Source organism: Ipomoea nil, unplaced genomic scaffold (assembly GCF_001879475.1).
Source record: "Ipomoea nil cultivar Tokyo-kokei standard unplaced genomic scaffold, Asagao_1.1 scaffold0519, whole genome shotgun sequence".
In the NCBI taxonomy this organism is placed as follows: domain Eukaryota; kingdom Viridiplantae; phylum Streptophyta; class Magnoliopsida; order Solanales; family Convolvulaceae; genus Ipomoea; species Ipomoea nil.
This window is the reverse complement of record NW_017616947.1, coordinates 1,443,818-1,465,285: the sequence shown is the minus strand read 5'-3', so window position 1 is coordinate 1,465,285 and position 21,468 is coordinate 1,443,818. Positions and strand designations below refer to the sequence as shown.

The window sequence follows — 21,468 nt, the reverse complement described above, 5'->3', positions numbered from 1 at the left end:
TCTTTCTATTTTTTTTTTATAATAAGCATTTTGCTACCAAATAGCATGATAAAATATTTATTAGAGGGGCAACCCCTGCCCAAGGGCAAATTATACTGTAGACCAAGAATGCATGTTTATTTTTATTATACTAAATATTTATTTTAATTTATTGAAATTTCATTTTTATGGAATATACCAATAATGAATATTTAGTACACAAAAGATGAATATTCAATGTATTAAAATAAATATTCAGTAATTAAAAATGGATCTTATGTCAATAGTTCACCTTGTAAGATGAACCATGGACCATGGTATAATAATTGCCAGTCAATGTGGTTGAACTATTAGCTTAATAATTATAAGGTTCTAAGTTTGACTCCTAATGAAAACGACTTATTGATCTTCAAAGTTTATGCCGCTTAGTTATAGGCAGCCTAGATGATTTATCTCTTTGTGATCCTTTACCGACTAGGGTCGAAGGTGGGTTTATCCAACACACATTCTCAAATAGTGGTTATTATGAGCGATCTCATCACCCAAAAAAATATTAAATTTAAATGAATTTGTTATTCAAATTATTCGAACTTGAACACAAGTCAAATACTCAATAATAAACAAATCAAATTTGAATAATTTGACATATATTTCGCCTTAGATACAACTCTGGTTGTGGTTACGTTGGAGCATACGTGTGGAAATAAATCACCTTTTTCTTTGGTTGAACCAATCATTGTTTTTGCATGTTGTTAATGCGACGAAATTCGAAAAGCATCTGTTTTGACCCTTGCGTCCTTTCTCACCACTCCCTAGGTTGATTGGTGAGTACTCAGACACTCAGTTGGTCACCACCGCAATCTTCGTCGGTTGAGAACAAATTTGTGGTTTTTGTTCTAAATATTAAAGAATTACGCCACACTTTTGAGAATTTTGGGGTGGGTGATAAATAGTTTAGCTATTAGCTGATTGTGTTAGTGAGTTTAAGTAGTTGATAGTATTAGTTGATTGTAGGAAGATGTTTGGTATATTAGTATTAGCTGATAATTGATTACATGCAAAATCACTTTATTAAAAAGTTTATCAAAAAAATTGTTTTGAACAGCTTTTTGAATTTTAGTATTTGGAAGCAATAAGCTAAGGTGTTATAAAAAGCTAATTAATCAAGCACGTCTATTGAATGTTTAATCAAATCAAACAGCTAATAGTGATCAAATAAGCCAAAATTGACTGATAAGCAAACTATGTTACAGACCTTTATCATTTTGGGTAAATATCTTGATAAATAAATTAAATCATTAGATGTGTCTCAATGATGTACAAAATTAATTGTATGCTATTTTATGAGTAGGAATCTGATACGTTAATAGTATTGATAGATTTTTGTTCGAGTTAAAGTGGGCTTTTAATAAGAAAACAAAAGAAAGATTAGAATATAGAAGGATAATACAATAGAAATAAGGGTCCGTTTGGAAAGCAGGAAAATGACTTCTGGAAAATGGTTTCTGGAAAATGAGTCATTTTCCAGAAAACATTTTCCTTTTCCAGTGTTTGGTTGCATTTGGAAAACTGTTTTGGTGTGTTTGGTTCATTTTCTGAAAAATGAGTAGAATAGTATAATTAAATATTTTATTTTGAATTAAAAATTCATTTTATATTTTTAAAACAAAAAAAAAAAAAAAAAAAAAATTGGCTTCCGGCGGAACCCAGTTGGGTTCGCCGGAAACCATAGCCATGGTTTCCGGCTTGGGTTCCGCCAGATTTAAAAAAAAAAAAAAAAATAACGAAAGAGAATTTGGGCGGAAGTCATTTTCCGCTAAATTGGGCTCATTTTCCCCAGTCAACGGAAAATGTTTTCCGTTGACTGGATTTTCCAGGTGTAGCCAAACACCAAAAACTCGGAAAATGACTTCCAGAAGTCATTTTCCGGGTTTCCAAACATAGCCTAAAGGGAGAGGGCAGAATGAGTGTTTGTATTACTATTGAATAAGATGTTACAGGATTATAATATAACAACACCCTAGACTACTAGAATGGAAAGACTACTTATAATCAATTTACAATCACCCTAATCACTCACAATCAAATCACAATTGCTACAATCATGTACATTCCTAATATATCTAACACACCCCCTCAAGCTTAAGGTGGGATGAAGACAACATTGAGCTTGCCGCGCAGCAGTCCAAAACGTGATGACGGGAGGGGTTTCGTAAAGATGTCCGCTAGTTGATCTTTCGTGGAAACGAAGTTGACCTGAAACTCCCCCGAGGCAACCTATCACGAACAAAGTGAAAATCAATCTCCACGTGCTTAGTCCGGGCATAAAAAACGGGATTAGCACAGAGGTAGGTAGCCCCAAGATTGTCACACCAAAGCATCGCAGGCCGTCCTGAGTGTAGACCAAGTTCACGCAACAGCGAAATAACCCAAGTGACTTCAGCTGAAACATCTGCCAACCCCTTGTCTTCTCCTTCAGTGGAAGATCGGGCCACGGTCCGTTGTTTTCGGGACACCCACGAGACCAAGTTTGTGCCTAGAAACACAGCATACCCACTTGTGGACTTCCGGTCTACTAGACACCCGGCCCAGTCCGAGTCGGAGAACGCATGAATGTCCGTGGATGCAGAGGACTGCAAACGGAGACCATAGGACAACGTCCGTTTAACATACCGTAGGACTCGCTGTAGAAGACCCAGTGTTCAATGATTGGGGAGTGCATAAACTGACGCAGGCAATTGACAGAGTATGAGAGATCTGGGCGTGTGATTGTTAAATACTGAAGAGCGCCGGCAAGGCGGCGGTACTGTGTGGGGTTGTCGTAGAGCTCATTATTAGGTGCAACAGCTTGAGTCACAGCGGCCGGGGTGGTGAGGGGCTTACAGTCAGTCATACCGGCCCGATTTAAGATGTCTCCCATATAGCGACGCTGGGATAGGACTAGGGCACCATCGATGGATAGGGTTTCAATCCCGAGGAAGAAGCTTGGCGTGCCAAGGTCCTGAATCTTGAATGCCGTAGATAACCGTTGAAGCAACGTGTCAAGCAAGGTCTGATCATCTCCCATCATGATGATGTCGTCCACATACACCAATAGTGGAACAATGAGACATCAGTTTTAGAGGCAGTGAAACCTGCAGACAGAAGGAAATCATGAAGGCGTTTAAACCAGGCTCGAGGTTCCTGCTTTAGACCATACAGGGAGCGTTGAAGATGTAGAATAAAGAAGTGGAATGGTAGAAAAAAGCAAAAGCACTCACAGGAGTTGAAAGGAAGAAGATGAAATGTATTATATCTTAGACAATAAATACCATTGAAAGTTGGCCTATATATAGGCTACAGAAACTAACTGAAAGAAAATAAAAATAAACCATAATTCAAAGCACTACTGCACAATCTATATCGACTACTGCATGATCCGAAATTAGCTCCACGTAACGTCGGAATCGGTCAAGCTGATTATTGGTGTTGTAATGTTTAACACTACCCTTCAACACCAACTATCTTATTCCTTGTAATACCAAGTTTCTTGCCAAAGTAATCAAGCTTGCTACAGCTCAAACTTTTTGTAAACATATCAGAAACTTGTTCATCAGTTCTAAAATGGATCATTTGTACTTCTCCCTTGAGAACTTTCTCCTTGATAAAATGGTAGTGCACTTCAATATGCTTACTTCTAGCATGAAACACTGGATTTTCTGCCAAACATACTGCTGACAAGTTGTCACAGTACAAGGGAATTGAATACTCAGTTGATTGATGCAAATCTCTTAGGAACTGCACCAACCAAGTGCTCTCTTGCGTCGCCATCGCTGCTGCTCGGTACTCTGCTTTTGTTGTCGACAAAGACACTGTTGGTTGTCTTTTGCTACACCAAGAAACCGCTCCACACCCAAGCATAAACACATAGCCAGTTGTTGAACGCCGAGTTCCACAATCTCCTACATAATCTGCATCACTGTAGCCAGCTAAGGTGTTACCTCCACTTCTCTTGTACATAACACCCTGACCAAGAGTGCCCTTAACATATCTTAAGATTCTCCGAGCAGCTTCCAAATGAGGTTTCTTTGGACTTTGCATGTATCGACTCATCACGCCAACTGCAAAGGACAAGTCAGGCCTTGTTAAGGTAAGATAAATCATACTACCCACTAACTGCCTGTACACCGTGGCATCCTCCAAACTTTTCCCTTCATGTGCGCAGAGCTTCGCATTCAACTCCATCGGCACTGATATCGGTTTGCCATCATACATGCCAAACCTATTTAGCAGATCTCTAGAATATTTATGTTGATGCATAAATATTCCCTCTCCACTGCGAACAATTTCTAAACCAAGAAAATGATTAAGATACCCCAGTTCTTTCATTTTAAAGCGTACTGACAAATTTTCCTTCGTTCTGAGAACCTCTTCAACATCATCACAAGTTAAAACTAAATCATCCACGTATACTAGCACAATGGCTAGCTTACGTCCTTTAGCTTTGACAAACAAGCTGGAATCCGACGGTGCCACCGAATAATCATTGCAAATAAGAAACTCTGCAATCTTGCCATACCAAGCCCTAGGAGCTTGCTTTAAACAGCAAAGAGCCTTCCGAAGCTTACACACATAGTCAGGATGAACTTGACTTTGAAAACCCATAGGCTGACACACACACACACACACACACACACACACACACACACACACACACACACATATATATATATATATATATATATATATATATATATATATATATATATATATATATATATATATATATATATATATATATATATATATATAGGGTTGCATTCAAATACAAACCCCTTTAAAATACAAACTCCCCTTAAAATACAAACTTGAGCTCGTGCACACATTAACATACTTACATGCACACATGGCGTACTGCCAACAATTTTTGGGATTAGCACGTGCACACATTAACATACTTACATGCACACATCGCGTAGGAGGAAAAATTACAACCATCCATCAAAGCTCATGCACACATTAACATACTTACATGCACACAACGCGTAGGAGGAAAAAATCAGGACCGTCCAATACCACCATCCAACGGCGTCAAATTGTCCACATGTTTGTATTTTAAGATGTGTTTTTACCTGAATGTAATTCTATATATATATATATATATATATATATATATATATATATATATATATATATATATATATATATCACGATCTAGTTCTCCATGCAAAAATGCATTTTTCACATCCATCTGCTAAAGGTCCCAATCTTTATTTGCTGCAAGTGCAAGTAACACTCGAACAGTAACAAGCTTTGCTACCGGACTAAAAACTTCATCGTAGTCCAGCTCATACTGTTGAGAAAATCCTCGGGCTACTAGACGAGCCTTAAATCTCTTAATTGAACCGTCTGCATTGCGCTTCACCTTGTAAACCCATTTATACGAAATAGGTTTAACATCTTTCGGCTTCGGAATGAGCTCCCATGTCTGGTTCTGCTCTAACGCAATAACCTCTTCTTCCATGGCATTAATCCACTCCAACTTTTGAAACGCCTCCTCAAAAGTCTCTGGCTCTTTAACTGCTTCTATAACAGCAGCATTAACATACTTGGGATTTGGCTTTCTAACTCTTGTGGACCTTCTTAGCGGAAGTGGTGTACTCACTCTATTGGAATCCCCATTTTCACTTTGTTGCTGGTATTCGCTAGCTTGATCTTGAGTTGCCACGACTTCACCATCTTCACTTTCGTCTGCACTCTCATTCCCTCCTAGACCCAATTGCACTGGGGAAGACTCCAGTACGTCTTTAGAGGAGTTAGAATTTGTCAAGACTCGTTCACCAGAGGACCACCACGATGAAGCTTCATCAACTACTACATTACGAGACGTATAACACTTCTCTATTGTAGGATCACAGCAACGCCACCCTTTTCTTTGATTGTCATACCCAACAAAAATACATTTGACAGTCTTCTTTTCCATCTTGCTTCGCAAATGATCAGGCACAAACACATAGCACACACAACCAAAAACTCGAAGGTAACTAATAGAAGGTTTCATGTTATGAAGCCTTTCAAATGGTGAAAGGAAACTTAACCTCTATTGGGGAAGTCTATTAATCACAAAAGCTGCAGTCCTCATCGCCTCAGCCCAAAAACGCCCAGGAACACTCTTAGCATGCAACATACTACGACATACCTCTGCTAAGTGTCTATTTTTCCTCTCTGCCATGCCATTCTGCTGCGGTGTGCCTGAACATGTGAACTGATGGCGTATTCTAAAGCCTTGAAGAAAAATTGAGAATTCATCTGAGGTGTACTCTCCCCCATTGTCTGTGCGCAAGCAGAAAATGGTCTTGCCAACTTCTATTTCTACTTCATTTTTAAAAAATTTAAATTTTGACAAAACCTCTAACTTTTCCTTCATAAAATAAACCCACACATATCTGGAAAAATCGTCAATGAAAGTGACCATGTACTTCAATCTGCCAATGGAAGACTGCTTGACTGGCCCAAACACATTAGAGTGAACCAACTCTAACAACTCCTTTGCTTGGTATTTGGACTCTTCATAAGGCAGTTGGTGTGCTTTGCCATACTGACATCCTGCACAGATAGCGCCACTCCTCACTTCAAGTTGAGGGAGTCCCCTCAGCATTGACTTCCTCATCATCATATCTAGCTTGGAGTAGCCAACATGACCAAGCCTCAAGCGCCACTCCATCCTTGTTTTTTTTCGCAAATATCGTGTTCCTTATTGTCTTGAGTGTTACTTTGTGTTTCGTTGTTGTCTATTTGAGTTACTTGGCAATCCTAGGCAAGCTTTTCTTTGGTAATGATTCTCTTGGAGTTAGGTGTAAGCTCTTCTTGCTTCTTTAGTTTGGTATATAAGTTTCGTTGTGAAAGTTAGCTATTCTTTTGTGAATCCTTTAAATTTTCCAAGTATTCTTTGGAATTGAAATTAGGAAATCCATACCAAAAAGTCTCTCTTGTGTAGCTTAAAAGTCAAGCCAAAATGTTTAATTGTAGTCTTTGAGTTTTAACCCCGAACCCATTCTTTGCTAACCCAACGTCTAAACCACTTGAGCTAATTGTCTTCCTTGGAACTTACTCAATTTTAATTCCATTTGGACCATAAATCTTCATCTTTACCCAAATCCCCAAATTAAATCATCTTTTCCCCAATTCTTTCCCCAAATCCCTAAACCCCAATTTATTTTCCTTTCTCCCTCCCCTCTCTCTACCCGTGTGTTCAGCCGAGACCACCCCTCCCCCAACCCGTCGCCACCAGCAACCCGCCACCGGACCGCCGCCGCCGAGCCGAGCTGCTGCCGCCGAGCAGGTCGATCGCCGGAGGTCGCGAGGGAAAGCATTGAGAAGAGAGAAAGAAGAAGAAGAAAAAGAGGAGAAAGAGTCTTGGGTCCTTTTTGTTGAGCTTTGGGTCATCTTCAATCATGCCTAGAAGGTCAAGTTTGGCAAGAAAAGCTGAATGGGTGGATGCCCATTACCTCGTTCTTGAAGGTAAAGCTTTTGATCCGGAATCTTTTCCTAATTCCTTGTTGGATATGCTTAGATTTCAAGGTTTGTTGGATGGGTTTCTCGCCATAAGGGCCGAGACTTACCCGAGTTTGGTTAAGGAATTTTATCGTCACATGGTTGTGACAAAGGAGGGTGATAAGCTTGAGATCACTTCTAAAGTGAGAGATGTGAAGGTTGTGTTATCTGAAAAGAGGTTGGCTCAGCTTTTGAGTTTGACTGCTTTAGGAGTTGCTCAGTACAGTGGTCATTCTTGGATTAGTACGGATACCATGGGGTACCGGGACTATTTGAGTTATCTGTTGGGCCGTACGAGTGGTTTCACTCAAGCTTCAAGGCCGGAGAAAAAGTGATTGTCTGCGGAACAGAGGATCTTGGTTATGTTGGTATCGGATTGTTTGTTGCCTAATAATAACAAAAGCAGTTTGTTAGGTAAGTTGGAGTGCACCTTTACCTTTTGCCTCAAGAACATGGTTAAGTTCAACTTGCCAGCTTTGATGTTACAGCATATGGTTTTTTGTCGGGATCATAACCGGAAAAGCCTACCGTATGGGATGGTGTTGAGCTGGACTTTGGTTAGAAAAGGTGTAAGCGTGGATGGTTGTCTTCCGAAGGCCGTGGGAAAGATGGTGTTGGATGCCACTAATCTTCGGAGTTGTAATCTGTTTCAGCTATATGATGGTGATTACATCACGTTGGAAGAAGTGGCAAGGAAAGCACCAGGAGAAAGGGCAGAGTTGGCAACGGAGCTTGGGATTCATGCCGGGAAGTTGAGCCTCGCAGTCCAGAGTTTGGGCGGTGACGAAGAAGTTGAGGAGGAAGCAGACCAAGAAGAAGAAGTGGGAGCACCGGAGGCTGCCAAAGCTGAAGAAAGTGATTCGAACAGTGAGGAAAACCGGAGAAGGAAAGAAGCTCGCACGAAAAGGGAGCATGACGTCATGGCGCATGAGGAGCGCGTTGTCACCTTGATTCGTCAGCAGAACAACATGATCGCAGAAGGCTTCGCGTTTATGAAGGCGCAGTTTGTCGCAGTGCATCAGAGGCTGGATCAGATTGAAGCCAGTTCGAGCTGCAGAGACGAAGACGAAGAGGAGTCTGAGGAGGCCGAGGAGTCAGAGAGTGAGGAGTTCTAGCTTGTGTTGTGGTAATCCCGTTCGCCTTTTTCCTTGTTGTTTCCTTCTTAGCCGTTGTTAGTTTGGTGGTAGGTTGTTGCTTGCTTTGTGTGCTTGCTTGTTTTTGCTTGTTGCCTTGTTGTTTAGCTAGCTTAGTAGTTGGTGTTTGGAGTTAGTTGTCTAGTTCTTGGTTGTTGTCTAGAAGTCAGTGGTTGTGTTGAGGCTAGAGTTCTTGATGCTCAATCTATCCATTTGTTAAACTCTTGCTAATCCTTGAATTTAAAATGCCTTCTTTCTTGCTTTGGAATACTTCTTTGCTTTGGAATCCTTGTGAGTTCTTTTGGAGTCTTTGACCAAAAGAGTTTGTTCTTGAACCTCTTGTCACAATGTTGTTTCCTATCACCGTTTGTTCTAATTCGTCGTACTCAAGCTTCGGGGACGAAGCTTCTTTGAAGGGGGAGAGGATGTGACATCCCGAAATCCAAATCCAATTAAGGGATTAATTGAGTAATTAATCCTATTTCAATTTGTAATTTAATTCCTTAAATTCCTGAAATTCAATAGTTGGGGGACTAATAATTGACTAGTCAACCCCAAAGTCAAGTTGTACCTTGATCTTTGTAAGGAGTTCCCTTGTTCCTTACACTTTCTAAAGTTAGTAAGGGTATTCTTGACCTTTCACCAAGTGTTAGTATTGTAACCTAACCTAGAAGACATCTTCATTTCACCCCTTACACTTTCTAAAATATTAGCTCTACCTTCTCTCTAGAAAGGTGAGTAGATTTTCCTTCAAGCTAAGTTGAGACCTTGTCAAGACTTCAAGATTTGCTTCCAAGATTCAACCTTTCACCTATTTGGGCATCTACGAGGGTAAGATCTAAGTCTATCTTGTGTTTTTGGTTCCATCTTAGATGTCTTTTTCTTAAAAGTAGGATCTTTATGATCTTTTGGTTTGTTCTTGAAGTGAGTTTGGAAGGGGAGCCTAGTGAGGAGCTTGTTGAGGTGTAAAGTGAAGTCTTTTAGTCTACAAGAGGTAACCCATGCTCTACAAAACCTATTTTGCTTACTTATATGTGATTTCTTGGATTCTACATGTGTTTTGCTATGAAATGTGAGTGTTTATGCATGTTCTTGTGAAAATGCATATCTAGAGCTTGTGTTTAGGGTTCTTGTGTGCCATTGCTTGGCATTTCCTTTGATTCAAGTCATTTTGTTGTGTTTGGTGAGATTTGGCATGTCTTGGACTTGAATTTGAGTTTGGAGACAAAAATCCGCGAAGTGTGTTTTGGTGGTACAGGTGGTACCCGCGGGCGGAACGGCGGGAAGGAGGCCCACCCGCCGCCCACCTGCGGGGTACAATGTCAGTGAAGGCATGTACCCGCGGGCAGGACCACTGGTAGGGGCCTACCCGTGGGCCCACCCGCGGGTACGTGATGTTGGTTGTTCGGGATTTGTTCCCCGTGATTCTATTGGCTCGATATTTGGTCTTTTGACTTCCCGTTGTTCTTTTGTAGAACTATTTGAGTGTCTTCTTGATGTTTCGTATGTCTAGAACTATATGGTAGGTATCCATGTAGGACTTTGGTGTCTTGAATCGTGCTAAGTGTTCAACATTGTGTTTCGTTGAACCGTGATGTGTCTTGTGTGTTCCTCAAAACTATCTTTGGTTTACCCGATTGATAAGCGTGCTAGTTCGATGTTTAAATGCTAGCGTGTGTGTTGTTTGTACCTTCCGTTTGGTTGATGATAACTTGTGTTATTCATCGTTGTTGTTGGGCTTTGACCCATTCCTTGATTGAGTATGGTTTCATATCTTCGTTGTGATCCGTTGATTGATTCCTGTTGTGGTGTGATGCGTGTGTGACTTTACCTGGATTGCATGATTAGTGGTATGGGACACTAGTCACCAAGGTATTGCAGCGGTCCTCGTGGTGGCCGTGACGTGATTATGGAGTTGTGGCCTTTGTGTAAGGTTCACGTGTTTATGGGGGATAACATGTGTTATCCGGGCATGTGTTGCCGTGTGTGTACGGTACCTTGTGTACTATGAATTGGTGGTCTCGTTGGTGGGGGACGACGGTCCCGGGGGAATAAGGTTGGACTTGGTTGTACAGGGGTCCTGGAGGTAATGGTTGGAAGAAGATATAAGGTTGGGGGTAGCCATAAGGTTGGAACAGGGCATAAGGATGGCATATCAACTCGTGATGGGTGATGTCACGAGGGCTTGTGTAGCCGTTGTTGTGAGTTCTCTTTCTTGTGACGTGTGTAGTCACAAGGGCATGTGTTGCCATCGGTCTTGTCTTTATCCTTTGTGTTGTTGTTGTCCTTGTAGTCTTGGGATGTGTTCCCGTGTTCTTGTTGAGAGTGTTAAGTCTTGTGTTGACGATTACTCTTGGTTTTGTACTTATATACTTATGTATTCCGTTTCGAAAATGGCTTTACAACTTATATTTTATCTATGTATGATATTTCACATGTATTGGTGGGTTACCAGCATCATTCGCTGACCGGGCGTCGTCCCATGTTTATCTTTGTGATCTTTCAGGTGATGTCTAGACGAGCGCGATGTCTAGTGCCCGATAGTGTAGCTCCTTTCGTTTGTCTTACGGCCTGTGAGCTGGTTTAGCTTTAGACTATGAGTTTTTGGATAGTTGTATACCATGCAGATTTGGCCGTAGCGTTTATCGTGTTGATAAGCGTGGCATAACACCCCAGTTTTTGGATTTTATGTTATCCAGTTACCCTTTTATCTTCCGCCCTAGTGTTTTGTTATGGTATCTGCATGCGTTAAGGCTTTTAATTTAGCATGTTTTTTTGGGGGTGTTACACCTACATACAAAACTGCACAATTTATTCTCCTATCAGAAACTATAACTTTTCTCTTACGCCTAACTCGCCCAACGGGGATACACATTTTACTAAGTGTCCCTTACGCTCACTTTCTAACTATGGCCGTGGTCATGGCCAAACCCCACGTTCGCTCCGACTATAACATTCACTCGCATGCACCAGCAAACACACACAAAATTTATAAAGTCTGTATTCAAATATTTTCAACTTCATTCTACATTTAAATATTCATTCTACGTTTAAAAATTAACAACTAAGTATTTGGCCTTATCAATTCTAACGAACCAGTGTCTTAATTTACTGAATTCAAATAGTTTATTCGTTACATTTTTAATATCTCATTTTTTATCCTGGTAGTACATGCCCTTATGAATGCACATGGTATCTCAAGCTCATGCACAAACTTGTATTTCAGAATATATCATGCATTGTGTAATCTCCACACAAAATGCACAGACACGCCTGGATCTTCGCACAATTGCCGTCCATATCAATTCACCACCTTTTCTGCAATCTTGTTCTGCTTCCTTTTCACCACTGGGCTCTGCACTGCACACACCTGTAACATATGATTCGTATCCGAATACATATTAAACCACATGGCATCATTAAATCATCACACTCATTAATCTTCGTCTGGGTTAGTAATAGATATTTTTAAAATAAATTCTCTCGACTAACACCAAATCATGTAAATATGTTACGCTACAATTGTCAAAATGCATGCAGTAACTTTCATTAACTTTAAGTTCGCTACATAATTTGTGGCAATTAGAAGGTCGGTCGTTTACTACCGCTAAGTCGTAACTTGCACATGCTCAGAAACTGACTTGTATACACTCATGTCTGTCTTGCACATCATTTAAACCTAGCTTGCACAGGCTGAGAAAATAACGTCCACATCCTTTGGGACTTACTTGCCCATACTAAGTAAATCACTTGCAGAGGCTAACCCTCAAACTTGCAGTTATATTGCACAAACATAAAACAAACTTGCACATACTAATACAAGCCTCCACCAATCTTTTTTTCCCAATGTCTCATTGCCTATTCACATTTCATATCAAAACACAATGTCTCGTTGCCTATTCAACATTTTGAAACTCGTGCGATACATACTAATCGTAATAATATTTCAACTAAACGCCATTCACATGCACTCAGTAAACACACGCGACGCGCCTACAAACTGCACTCACCATGGTTTACAAATGCATACACTCAACATAATAGATGCACAGACGTAAGAACATCGTAAAAGCAGAACTAGTAAGGTTGCACATACCTCTACCCGTATACGCCATCACTGTGGCCTTGAGAATCAACCGCTTCACTTGGTTTGTGATAAGCGAATGCTTTAGTACAACTCTCACCAGAATATCAATAATATTTTTTACCGTTAACATATAATCTAATCAAATAATCAGTTGATCCTTTACATGGAATATATTCCAATTTATTTGTAACCATAAATAGCTCCTACATTACAATTACTTATTCACCCTTATGCATAGACTGCTACCTTAAATGCATAACAAATCTCTTTCAATCTCACCCTTCTATATGTAACGATTTAATGGATGAGATGAGATCTCATGATCTCATCCATCTAAGTGACCTCATGGGATCCGGAGCCTATATATATATATATATATATATATATATATATATATATATATATATATATATATATATATATATATATGCTCAGGGTCGCGTTCATGTGCGAATAGGTGCCCAGCAGAGAAATGCGAACCAATCAGCGCACGCCACGTGTCAGCATTCAGTGATCGGGTGCACATACTTTCACCTATAAGTGCACCTACTTTGGCCTGCAAGTGCATGTAGTTTTTGCCTTGTATTCATTGATCGGGTGCACCTACTTTCATCTACAAGTGCACCTACTTTCGCCTGCAAGTGCATGTAACTTTGCCTTGTTAACATTCATTGATCTGAGTTCGTTCTGTTTGGCATCGTTTTTGTTCTTGCGAAGAGTTCAGCGGGTAGTAGTACCCATGAAAACCACCCGCAAACATTCATGCACCTAGGTGCAACTACTTATAACTATAAATGCACTTAGTATTGATGCTCAGTGTAAATTTTACTTGCACCTATAATACATTTTACATGCACTGGTAATACATTTTACTCGCACTTTGATGTTCAATTATTTACGAATGGACGGGGAGGGGTTTGGTGAGATGGGAGCCTTTAAAAGGGAGGGAAGGGTGCTTATTTATACTGTTGAGGGATTCACGGATGGTTGACAAATGGACGGTATTTGACAGCCTTCATTCTGGACTACACACGTGTCCCCCCACTACCTTGTTTCCAGCGCACTCCCATGCATAAGTGGAGCTTCCTGCTCTATAGTACATAAGATCTTGATTGGCTTGGTGGTTTGGGACTTGTGCTGTTATGTTTGAGGTCGTGGGTTTAATACCCCTTAGTAATAATTCTAATAATATTTTGCTCCAAGCTTCCTTCATTCCTTAGCCCAATAGAATTCTATTATTCTTGTTGGGCCAACACCTCACCCATAAAGATGGACACCCTGTTTGGGCTGTTGGACCGACTTTACCAATAAAATGGTCCCCCCGGGGTCCCATAACGCCATCACAAGTCCCCCACTTTCTTTAGGCATCTGGATGCCTGAAGGAAGTATAATTCAATACTACCACCTCCTCCCTTTCCCGAACTCAAATTCCAGTTCCCAAATTTTCCAGATACTTGTCGTTCCCCCCACCATCGTACGATGCTACCACACACCACACTGCTACGCGCCACACCATTACCGCGTGCCTCTGCCGCACACCGCACGTCGCATGGCCCTGCTTTATCACCTAGTGTCGAGAGGTTAAAGTGACTCCTCTATTGCCACTTCTTTCAGATCAAGTAGCAGGCCCAGGTGCTGTTGGGTGCGTGGATCCGTCAAATTTCACCTCGCCTTCAGGATCTGGTTTTCTGGACACACTTCTTGTATTGGATATCTTCCTTGCTATTTAATACTCGGCTTCTTCTGAATATTTTGTTGCTTCACACTATTCTCCGTTGTTGCTTTGTCCTGCGTTGTTTCTTGCTCTTCTTTTTTTTTTTTTTTGTGCTTTAACCATAGCCTTCACCCCCTTTGGAGGGAGTGATTACCTTTCGCTTGGTGGGCTGAGTGCCCTCTGAAACTTGTATACCGCATGCCACAAAAATACCCGCGGACTGCCTACCTTGCCATGCAAGTCCACGCATGTGGCTTGCGATAACCCACATGCCCCAGCCACCTGAATGCATGCAGACTGCCTACCATGCCATGCAAGTCTGCATATGTGGGTTGCGATAACCCACATGCCCCAACCACCAAACTGCATGCGGACTGCCTAGTCCGGCAAGTGTGTGCATGTCGGTTGCGATAACCCACGCGCCCCAGCCTCCAAAATGCATGCGGACTGCCTAGCCCGGCAAGTCCGCGCATGTGCATTGCGATAACCCACACGCCTTAGCCACCAAAAAGCACGTGGATTGCCTACCCTGCCATGCAAGTCTGCGCATGTCGGTTGCGATAATCCACATGCCCCAACCATCAATTGTACACGGACTGCGTACCTTGCCCTGCAAGTCTGGTAATCAACCATCTGAATGGTCGTGAGGCCAGCTTGCATAGTACATAGGAGCACATACTTGGGAAATAGTTGAGGTGACCATAGGGCATAAGCCAAACATACATAGCACGTATGAGCACATAATTGAGGTGGCCGTAAGCTAAGCATGCATAGCACACAGGAGCACATACTTGGGAAATAATTGAGGTGGCCATAGGCCAAGCATGCATAGCACATAGGACCACATAGTTTGGAAAAATAAACATACTATTTACTGAACTAAGTGTAAAAGTGTACTCACCAGGGTAACATCTCAATGTGCTAAGTGTGTTACCTCGTAAGGTAGCTCATCTTGCGAATTAGCCATTTGGGCGTACTTCGGAACCTTGCTCAGACAAATAGAGACTATAAACACGGTCTAATCCTAGTGATCCCCACAAACGGTGCCAATGATGGTTTTATTGGGTCCGGGTCCACCAAAAACCGGGTATAGAAATATAGAACGGGGAGTAGGCAAAGAATAACTTTATTACCCGGGGCGTTAGGCCCAAAATAGTATGTACAAACCCGAGGTACAAGCCTAGAATGGTGGCCCAAATACAAAGAACGCAGCCAAGGAAATGGAATAAGGCCCCAAATAATAACTAAATAAGCTAAGGGAACTAATAAATGAAATAAAACTAAATATGTTACCGATAGAACTCGCTGGGGTCCCATATCGCCATCAAATTTAATCTATTAAAGTCATGCTTTTATTATATTATTTGTTATTGATATTTGTCACTTCTTAATCTATTCTTAATTTATTCTTAATTTAATCTATTCTTAATTTACTCCTATTGTTATGTTATTTGTTGATGTTATTGTTATTTGTCACTTCTTAATCTATTATTAATCTATTCTTAATTTACTCTTATTCTACATTATGTTTTTAATTTGCGAATTAAGAACATCCTTTTACGAATTTAATTGAATTAAAATTGAATTTCCTAATTTAGGTCCGGTACTGACATTTTTGCTATGTATAATTAAAAATTTAATCAAATTTAATTTATATACTTCATTTAATATTTTAAAAATACAATTTTAACAATATAGTTCTGATTTTGTTAATATTACACAGAATTCGTTGAACCAATTCATAAATGAGTCAATTGAATAAAAAAATATTTATGCAAATATCAAATTTAATTTATATAGTTTATTTGATATTTTAAAAACAATTTTAACAATATAGTTTTGATTTTGTAAATATTACACGAAATTTGTTGAACCAATTCATAATTGGGTCAATTGACTAAGAAATATTTATGAAAATCTATATTAATAGTTAAATTAATAATAAATTTTATTAATTATTAATTATTATTTAGCATATTAATTTATGATATTGGTGTAGAATAAAAAATATATTAATTATGCTCACATCATCGTTGCACGGTCTAATTAATAGTATAGATTATTTATATAATTGCCTAATATTAATAGTCAAATTAATAATAAATTTTATTAGGTAATAATTTGTTAATTATGCTCCGTGACATACTACGAAGAACTAGAGGAGCCTAATTGTACATGTCTATATTAATTGAATAAAAAATATTTTAAATATGGCAGAATATAGACTAATTAATTATGAAATATTATTATGATAATATTACACGAAATTGTTTGAACCAATTCATAAATGAGTCAATTGAATAAAAAATATTTTAAATATGGCAGGAAAGAGACTAATTAATTATGAATATATTATTATGGTAATATTACACGGAATTGGTATAACCAAATCATAAACGAATCAATTGAATAAACAATATTTTAAATATGACAGAATGTAGACTAATTAATTATGAAAATATTATTATGGTAATATTACACTGTTAGAAATAAATTGTAATAGATTTTGATATGCCAAATTGTATTTTGTAGAATCCCCAATTTTGTTTGTTTAGTTGTTTCTTAGACAAGACTGAGAAATGATTAAATAGAATTAAAAGAGAAAAACATAAGAGGAAAATGTATGAAAAATGGAAGAAGATAATATCAAGCCTAAAATCAAGAATTTGTCTGGTGAAAATGGCAAACAATAGAAGATGTATGCATATGATATGCATATTATGAACTTCACCCAGATACCATACTCAAGAAGACTTCCCAGAAGAAAATTCGAAGCAGAACGAAATTTGAAGTTTGCATGAATGGATTAGAAGATGTCGATTTCACAAAGGAAATTGAGATGCAATTTCACTTGGGCACCAATTGCTATGAGAAGAAGTATGGGATGCAATTTGAGTTGGCCGCTGATTTCAAATATGGGACTCAATTTGAGTTGGGCACTGATTTCAAACATGGGATGCAATTTCAAAATGGGATGAAGTATGGGCGTCAATTACAAGTCAAAAGAAGAAATGAGTCAAAGAGCTGAAGTATGGGGTGCAATTTCAAAATTTGAAATTGGGAAGCAATTGAGAAGCAAATTCAAATATTGAAATTTGGAAGCAATTTCAATAGTTTGAGAAGAAATTGAAATTGGGAAGCAATTGAGAAGCAATTTCAAATTGGGCAGAGATCTCAATCCAATGGGATGATATTTGAAATGGGCGAAGGTTTCAAATCAAAATATGGTATGTGATGAGATTTCACGTACCAAGTAAAGATGGGATCAGATTTCACATCCAAAAGTAGTATGGGATGAAGTTTCACTATCCAAATATGGAATGGGCAGAAGTTTCAATATCCAAAATTAGAAAGGGATGCATTTTGAAGTAAGATTAAATCAGAAGGAGTCTGAAGACAGCAAATGCGTGAAAATGAAGAAGATTTACAAGCAGAAATCTGAGAAGGAAAATTACTAGTCCTAACTAGTAAAGGGATTAAATTGAAGAATATTTTTGAAGAATATAATCCCAGAAAGCCGTGAACTACATCAAAGAAAATTGGAGAAGCCATTTTTCGTGAAATTGGAGCTCAAGAAATCCTAGAAGGCGTGAATCAACACCAGATGAATTTTGGAAACCCATTCACATGAACTTGGAGCTCAACAACGGCTAGAATATTTTCTGACACAATGCCAGAAGATAAGGTAAGATCTCAGACAAAAAGATACAAGATTTCAAAATTGAGATTGCCTTTTTCCAACGGGAAAATTCTCAAAACCAGTTATAAAAGGATGAAGATTGAAGTAGAGGAAAGCAACGCACGAAAGAGCAGAGCTAAGAAGTGCAAGCAATAACAACATAGCAAAAGTATTACAGAGAGATTTCCTAAACAAAGTGCTATATTCGAAATATTCAAGTGAGATAAACACTCAGAGATACAGAGCTTTTAGAGAAAATATTCAAGAGCGTTAAAATCTTCATCACAAAGAGACTTGCTACACGTTGAAGATCATCTACGAAGTCTCAAAGTTAGAAGCAAGAGGAAGCTTATTTTTCTACAAACAAGTGAAGTCCCTACGGAGTGTATGAAGGGGATTCTAACACGAAGCTGTGAAGTCTTGGAGAAGGGAAAGTAACACGGAGTTGTGAAATCCTAGTTGCAGTTCTACAGGAGTGTAGAAGACGTGGGGAAAGTAACACGGAGTTGTGGAATCCTGGAAAGTAGCACGGAGTTGTGAAATCCGAACTGTAGTTCTACCGGAGCGTAGAAAAGGGAGGAAAGTAGCGCGGAGTCGTGAAATCCTATAGTAGTGTTGTAGGCACTGGGTTGGGCGTGATTAGTGCAGGCTTGGTTTTCAAAGAACTAGATCACGGAATTCATTGTATCTTGGAACCAAGAAGTGGTGGATATAGTGAATTGTTCTTGGAGATAGGAGCAAGTGGACTAGGAGGATTACGCCACCTCCGAACCACTATAATTGCCTTGTGTTCTTTACTGCTTTATTTACTTATTGCTCCTTGCTTGCTTCTCACGTGGATATACTTGACACAATCACACAACACTTATTTTATTATTCCGCTGTGCACCAGACTCTAAAACCAGTTAAGAGTTTTAGTTTCTCTGTTGCATTGCAATTGTTGTATTTGGAAAAACGGTTTAAAAGTCTATTCAACCCCCCCCCCCCCCCCCCCCCACCACCTAGACTTTTACCACTCGTTTGTGACCAACATACACGGAATCGGAATTGGTTGAACCAATTCATAACTGAGTCAATTGAATAAATTATGGAAATATTATTAACGTGTACATTTTTTGAATTAGAGATAATTAACGTGTATTCCTTATATGGTATTATGTAATATATATATATATATATATATATATATATATATATATATATATATATATATATATATATATATATATATATATATATAAAACAAAAAATTAATTAATATTACATGGAATCTAGACTATAATTAAAAACAAAATCCTATTTTTTAATAAAAAAAGAATAATTGACTGAAAATGAATTTGATATTACTAATTGACTATAAATATAAAAGGAAATGAATATTAATAATTGTCTGCAAATAAAAAATGATCAATAATTGACTAAAATGGAAAAAAAATTGCCAGATCATTGCATTTTAATTTAAAAATGGAACGGAAATTAAAAATTGGACAGAAATATTTCAATAATAATATTCTACATCATCAATAGTAAATGCATATTTTAAAGAATAGTAAAGGTAAATTAAAAATAGAACGAAAATATTTCAATAAAAATATTCTACATCATCAATTAAAAAAGGAACGGAAATTAGGTAAAAATATCACTGCATCTAATATTCTAATTGACTAATTGATTGAAAATAAAAAAGAATATTTTGCTGAAAATTAATCTGATATTACTAATTGACTGAAAATATAAAAGGATCACTATATTCTACCATTATATATTTTCACTCGAGTCACCCATCCTGATGGACCGAAGGTGTTAGCTCTAGATGAAGATGGACAAGATTGTGTTGGTACTACCAATGTTATCTACAAAGAGGTTTCAATAATGTGTAAATACAATCGGTAATATTATATTTTTTTAATGGCAAAATTGCTATATATCTAAACAAAAAATATATTTTCTATACAAATGAATTACGATATCAATTCATTCTTATTATTGAGTTGTAATAGAACGAGCACATTTACCTAATTTATAAAAATACTAAATAATAATAAATAAAATATTTAAAATTACAGCACCACATGCATACATCTACACATTAGCTTTATTAATATTTTTGTATGTGGAGCAAAATTCTCAACGAAACGAAAAGGATAGGGAGTAGGGCCAACCGGCCATAACGTACAACAAAAGATTACTAATTCCAACTGATAAATTGATTAATAACTATATATAGTGCATTAAGAGACCAGAAGACGACAATACGACATCTATAAACCTACAGCATTATATTACTGCATTAGGCATCTATATCCGAGTATTTTAAAATATTAGGATTTTGGTCCTGAATTACAAGACTAATAACAAACTTTATTTTTATATTATAGACATATCATTAATTTAATATTTTTAGTTGTCAATATGGAATGGTACAAAAACTCAAGCTCACCGAGTTTATTATTGAAATCACATTCTTGCAAGTTTTGTGATTACCTAGAGGTAGTCTGTCAGCCGGCCAATATAATTAATTTGAGAATAAGATATAAATAATTGAAAGAAAAAATATGAAGGAAACGGGATATTTTTAACGTGAAAATAAATCACAAGGTGAAAATTATAGACATTTTTAATTTGGGTGCTGTCTAGTCAAGATCTATTTTTTTTTTTTTAGGTGTATACACGAGCAAGTTGGATCTCTCTTTTTCCCTTTTCTTGCTTGAGAGAGTAGTGTTGCAAAAATCGCGCCTAGGCGCTAGGCGTCACCCGACCGCGTCGAGGAACGTTGAAATCAGCCTCCTCCGCAACAGGTCGCCTAGGCGTCCTAGGCGGCCGAACCCCATTTTTTAAAAAATTAAAAAAACTTAAAAATAAGGTAAAAAAAATCGAGCGCCTAGCGTCTTTTTCAACACTGCTAGAGAGTAGATATTTTTCCCTCAAAGTGTGCTACTCTCCTTACAATCATACAATGTGACCCCTATGTGGTATTTATACATAAAGAATTGATCGAAGGAAGAAACAACAAGGTTTACAAATTTCACCTTAGGAAATTTTCTTTAATTGAATTTTGAGATTCCTTCATAAGCACGAGAACTCCTTTCCTTAACTGAAAATGGAGAGTGAGGGTGGAAATATGGTAATAGATCCTCCAATATCTTTAGGATCCTAGCTGGGATTCTTGCTTCGTTGCTGGTCGTCGGGTTATCACCAGTTTCATCGAATATGATACTTAAACTGAAATGACCTAATTGACTTTAGATAAATTTTAGTGGCTTATTTGACTTTTTTACCGTATTTTTATTTTATAATGAATAAACAAACAATTTAAGAATATTGCATTGTGGAGAATATGAAG

General features: G+C 38.2%; 3 protein-coding genes across 3 annotated transcripts; all 3 read right to left on the bottom strand.

Moving 5' to 3' along the window:
- Positions 1 to 2,204: 2,204 nt before the first annotated feature.
- LOC109174045 (uncharacterized mitochondrial protein AtMg00810-like) lies at positions 2,205 to 3,046 on the bottom strand. The gene is made up of 2 exons (XM_019323338.1): positions 2,723 to 3,046; positions 2,205 to 2,612 (listed from the first exon to the last, which is right to left on the bottom strand). Exons 1-2 carry the CDS (start codon positions 3,044 to 3,046, stop codon positions 2,205 to 2,207), a joined length of 732 nt encoding a protein of 243 aa, XP_019178883.1.
- Positions 3,047 to 3,462: 416 nt separating this feature from the next.
- LOC109174044 (uncharacterized mitochondrial protein AtMg00810-like) lies at positions 3,463 to 4,623 on the bottom strand. Its single transcript, XM_019323337.1, has one exon. The coding sequence runs from the start codon at positions 4,621 to 4,623 to the stop codon at positions 3,463 to 3,465; it is 1,161 nt and encodes a 386-aa protein (XP_019178882.1).
- A 589-nt stretch (positions 4,624 to 5,212) lies between these two features.
- Positions 5,213 to 5,941, bottom strand: LOC109174043 (uncharacterized mitochondrial protein AtMg00820-like). The gene has a single exon (XM_019323336.1). The coding sequence runs from the start codon at positions 5,939 to 5,941 to the stop codon at positions 5,213 to 5,215; it is 729 nt and encodes a 242-aa protein (XP_019178881.1).
- Positions 5,942 to 21,468: the final 15,527 nt, after the last annotated feature.

Excerpts from the sequence above, each read along its gene's own strand:
- LOC109174045 (XM_019323338.1), bottom strand. The coding sequence starts at position 3,046 with ATGGGAGATGATCAGACCTTGCTTGACACGTTGCTTCAACGGTTATCT. Across the intron at positions 2,613-2,722 it reads GCCCAGATCTCTCATACTCT|TCCTCTGCATCCACGGACAT; the intron begins GTCAATTGCCTG and ends CTCCGTTTGCAG.
- LOC109174044 (XM_019323337.1), bottom strand. The coding sequence starts at position 4,623 with ATGGGTTTTCAAAGTCAAGTTCATCCTGACTATGTGTGTAAGCTTCGG.
- LOC109174043 (XM_019323336.1), bottom strand. The coding sequence starts at position 5,941 with ATGGAAAAGAAGACTGTCAAATGTATTTTTGTTGGGTATGACAATCAA.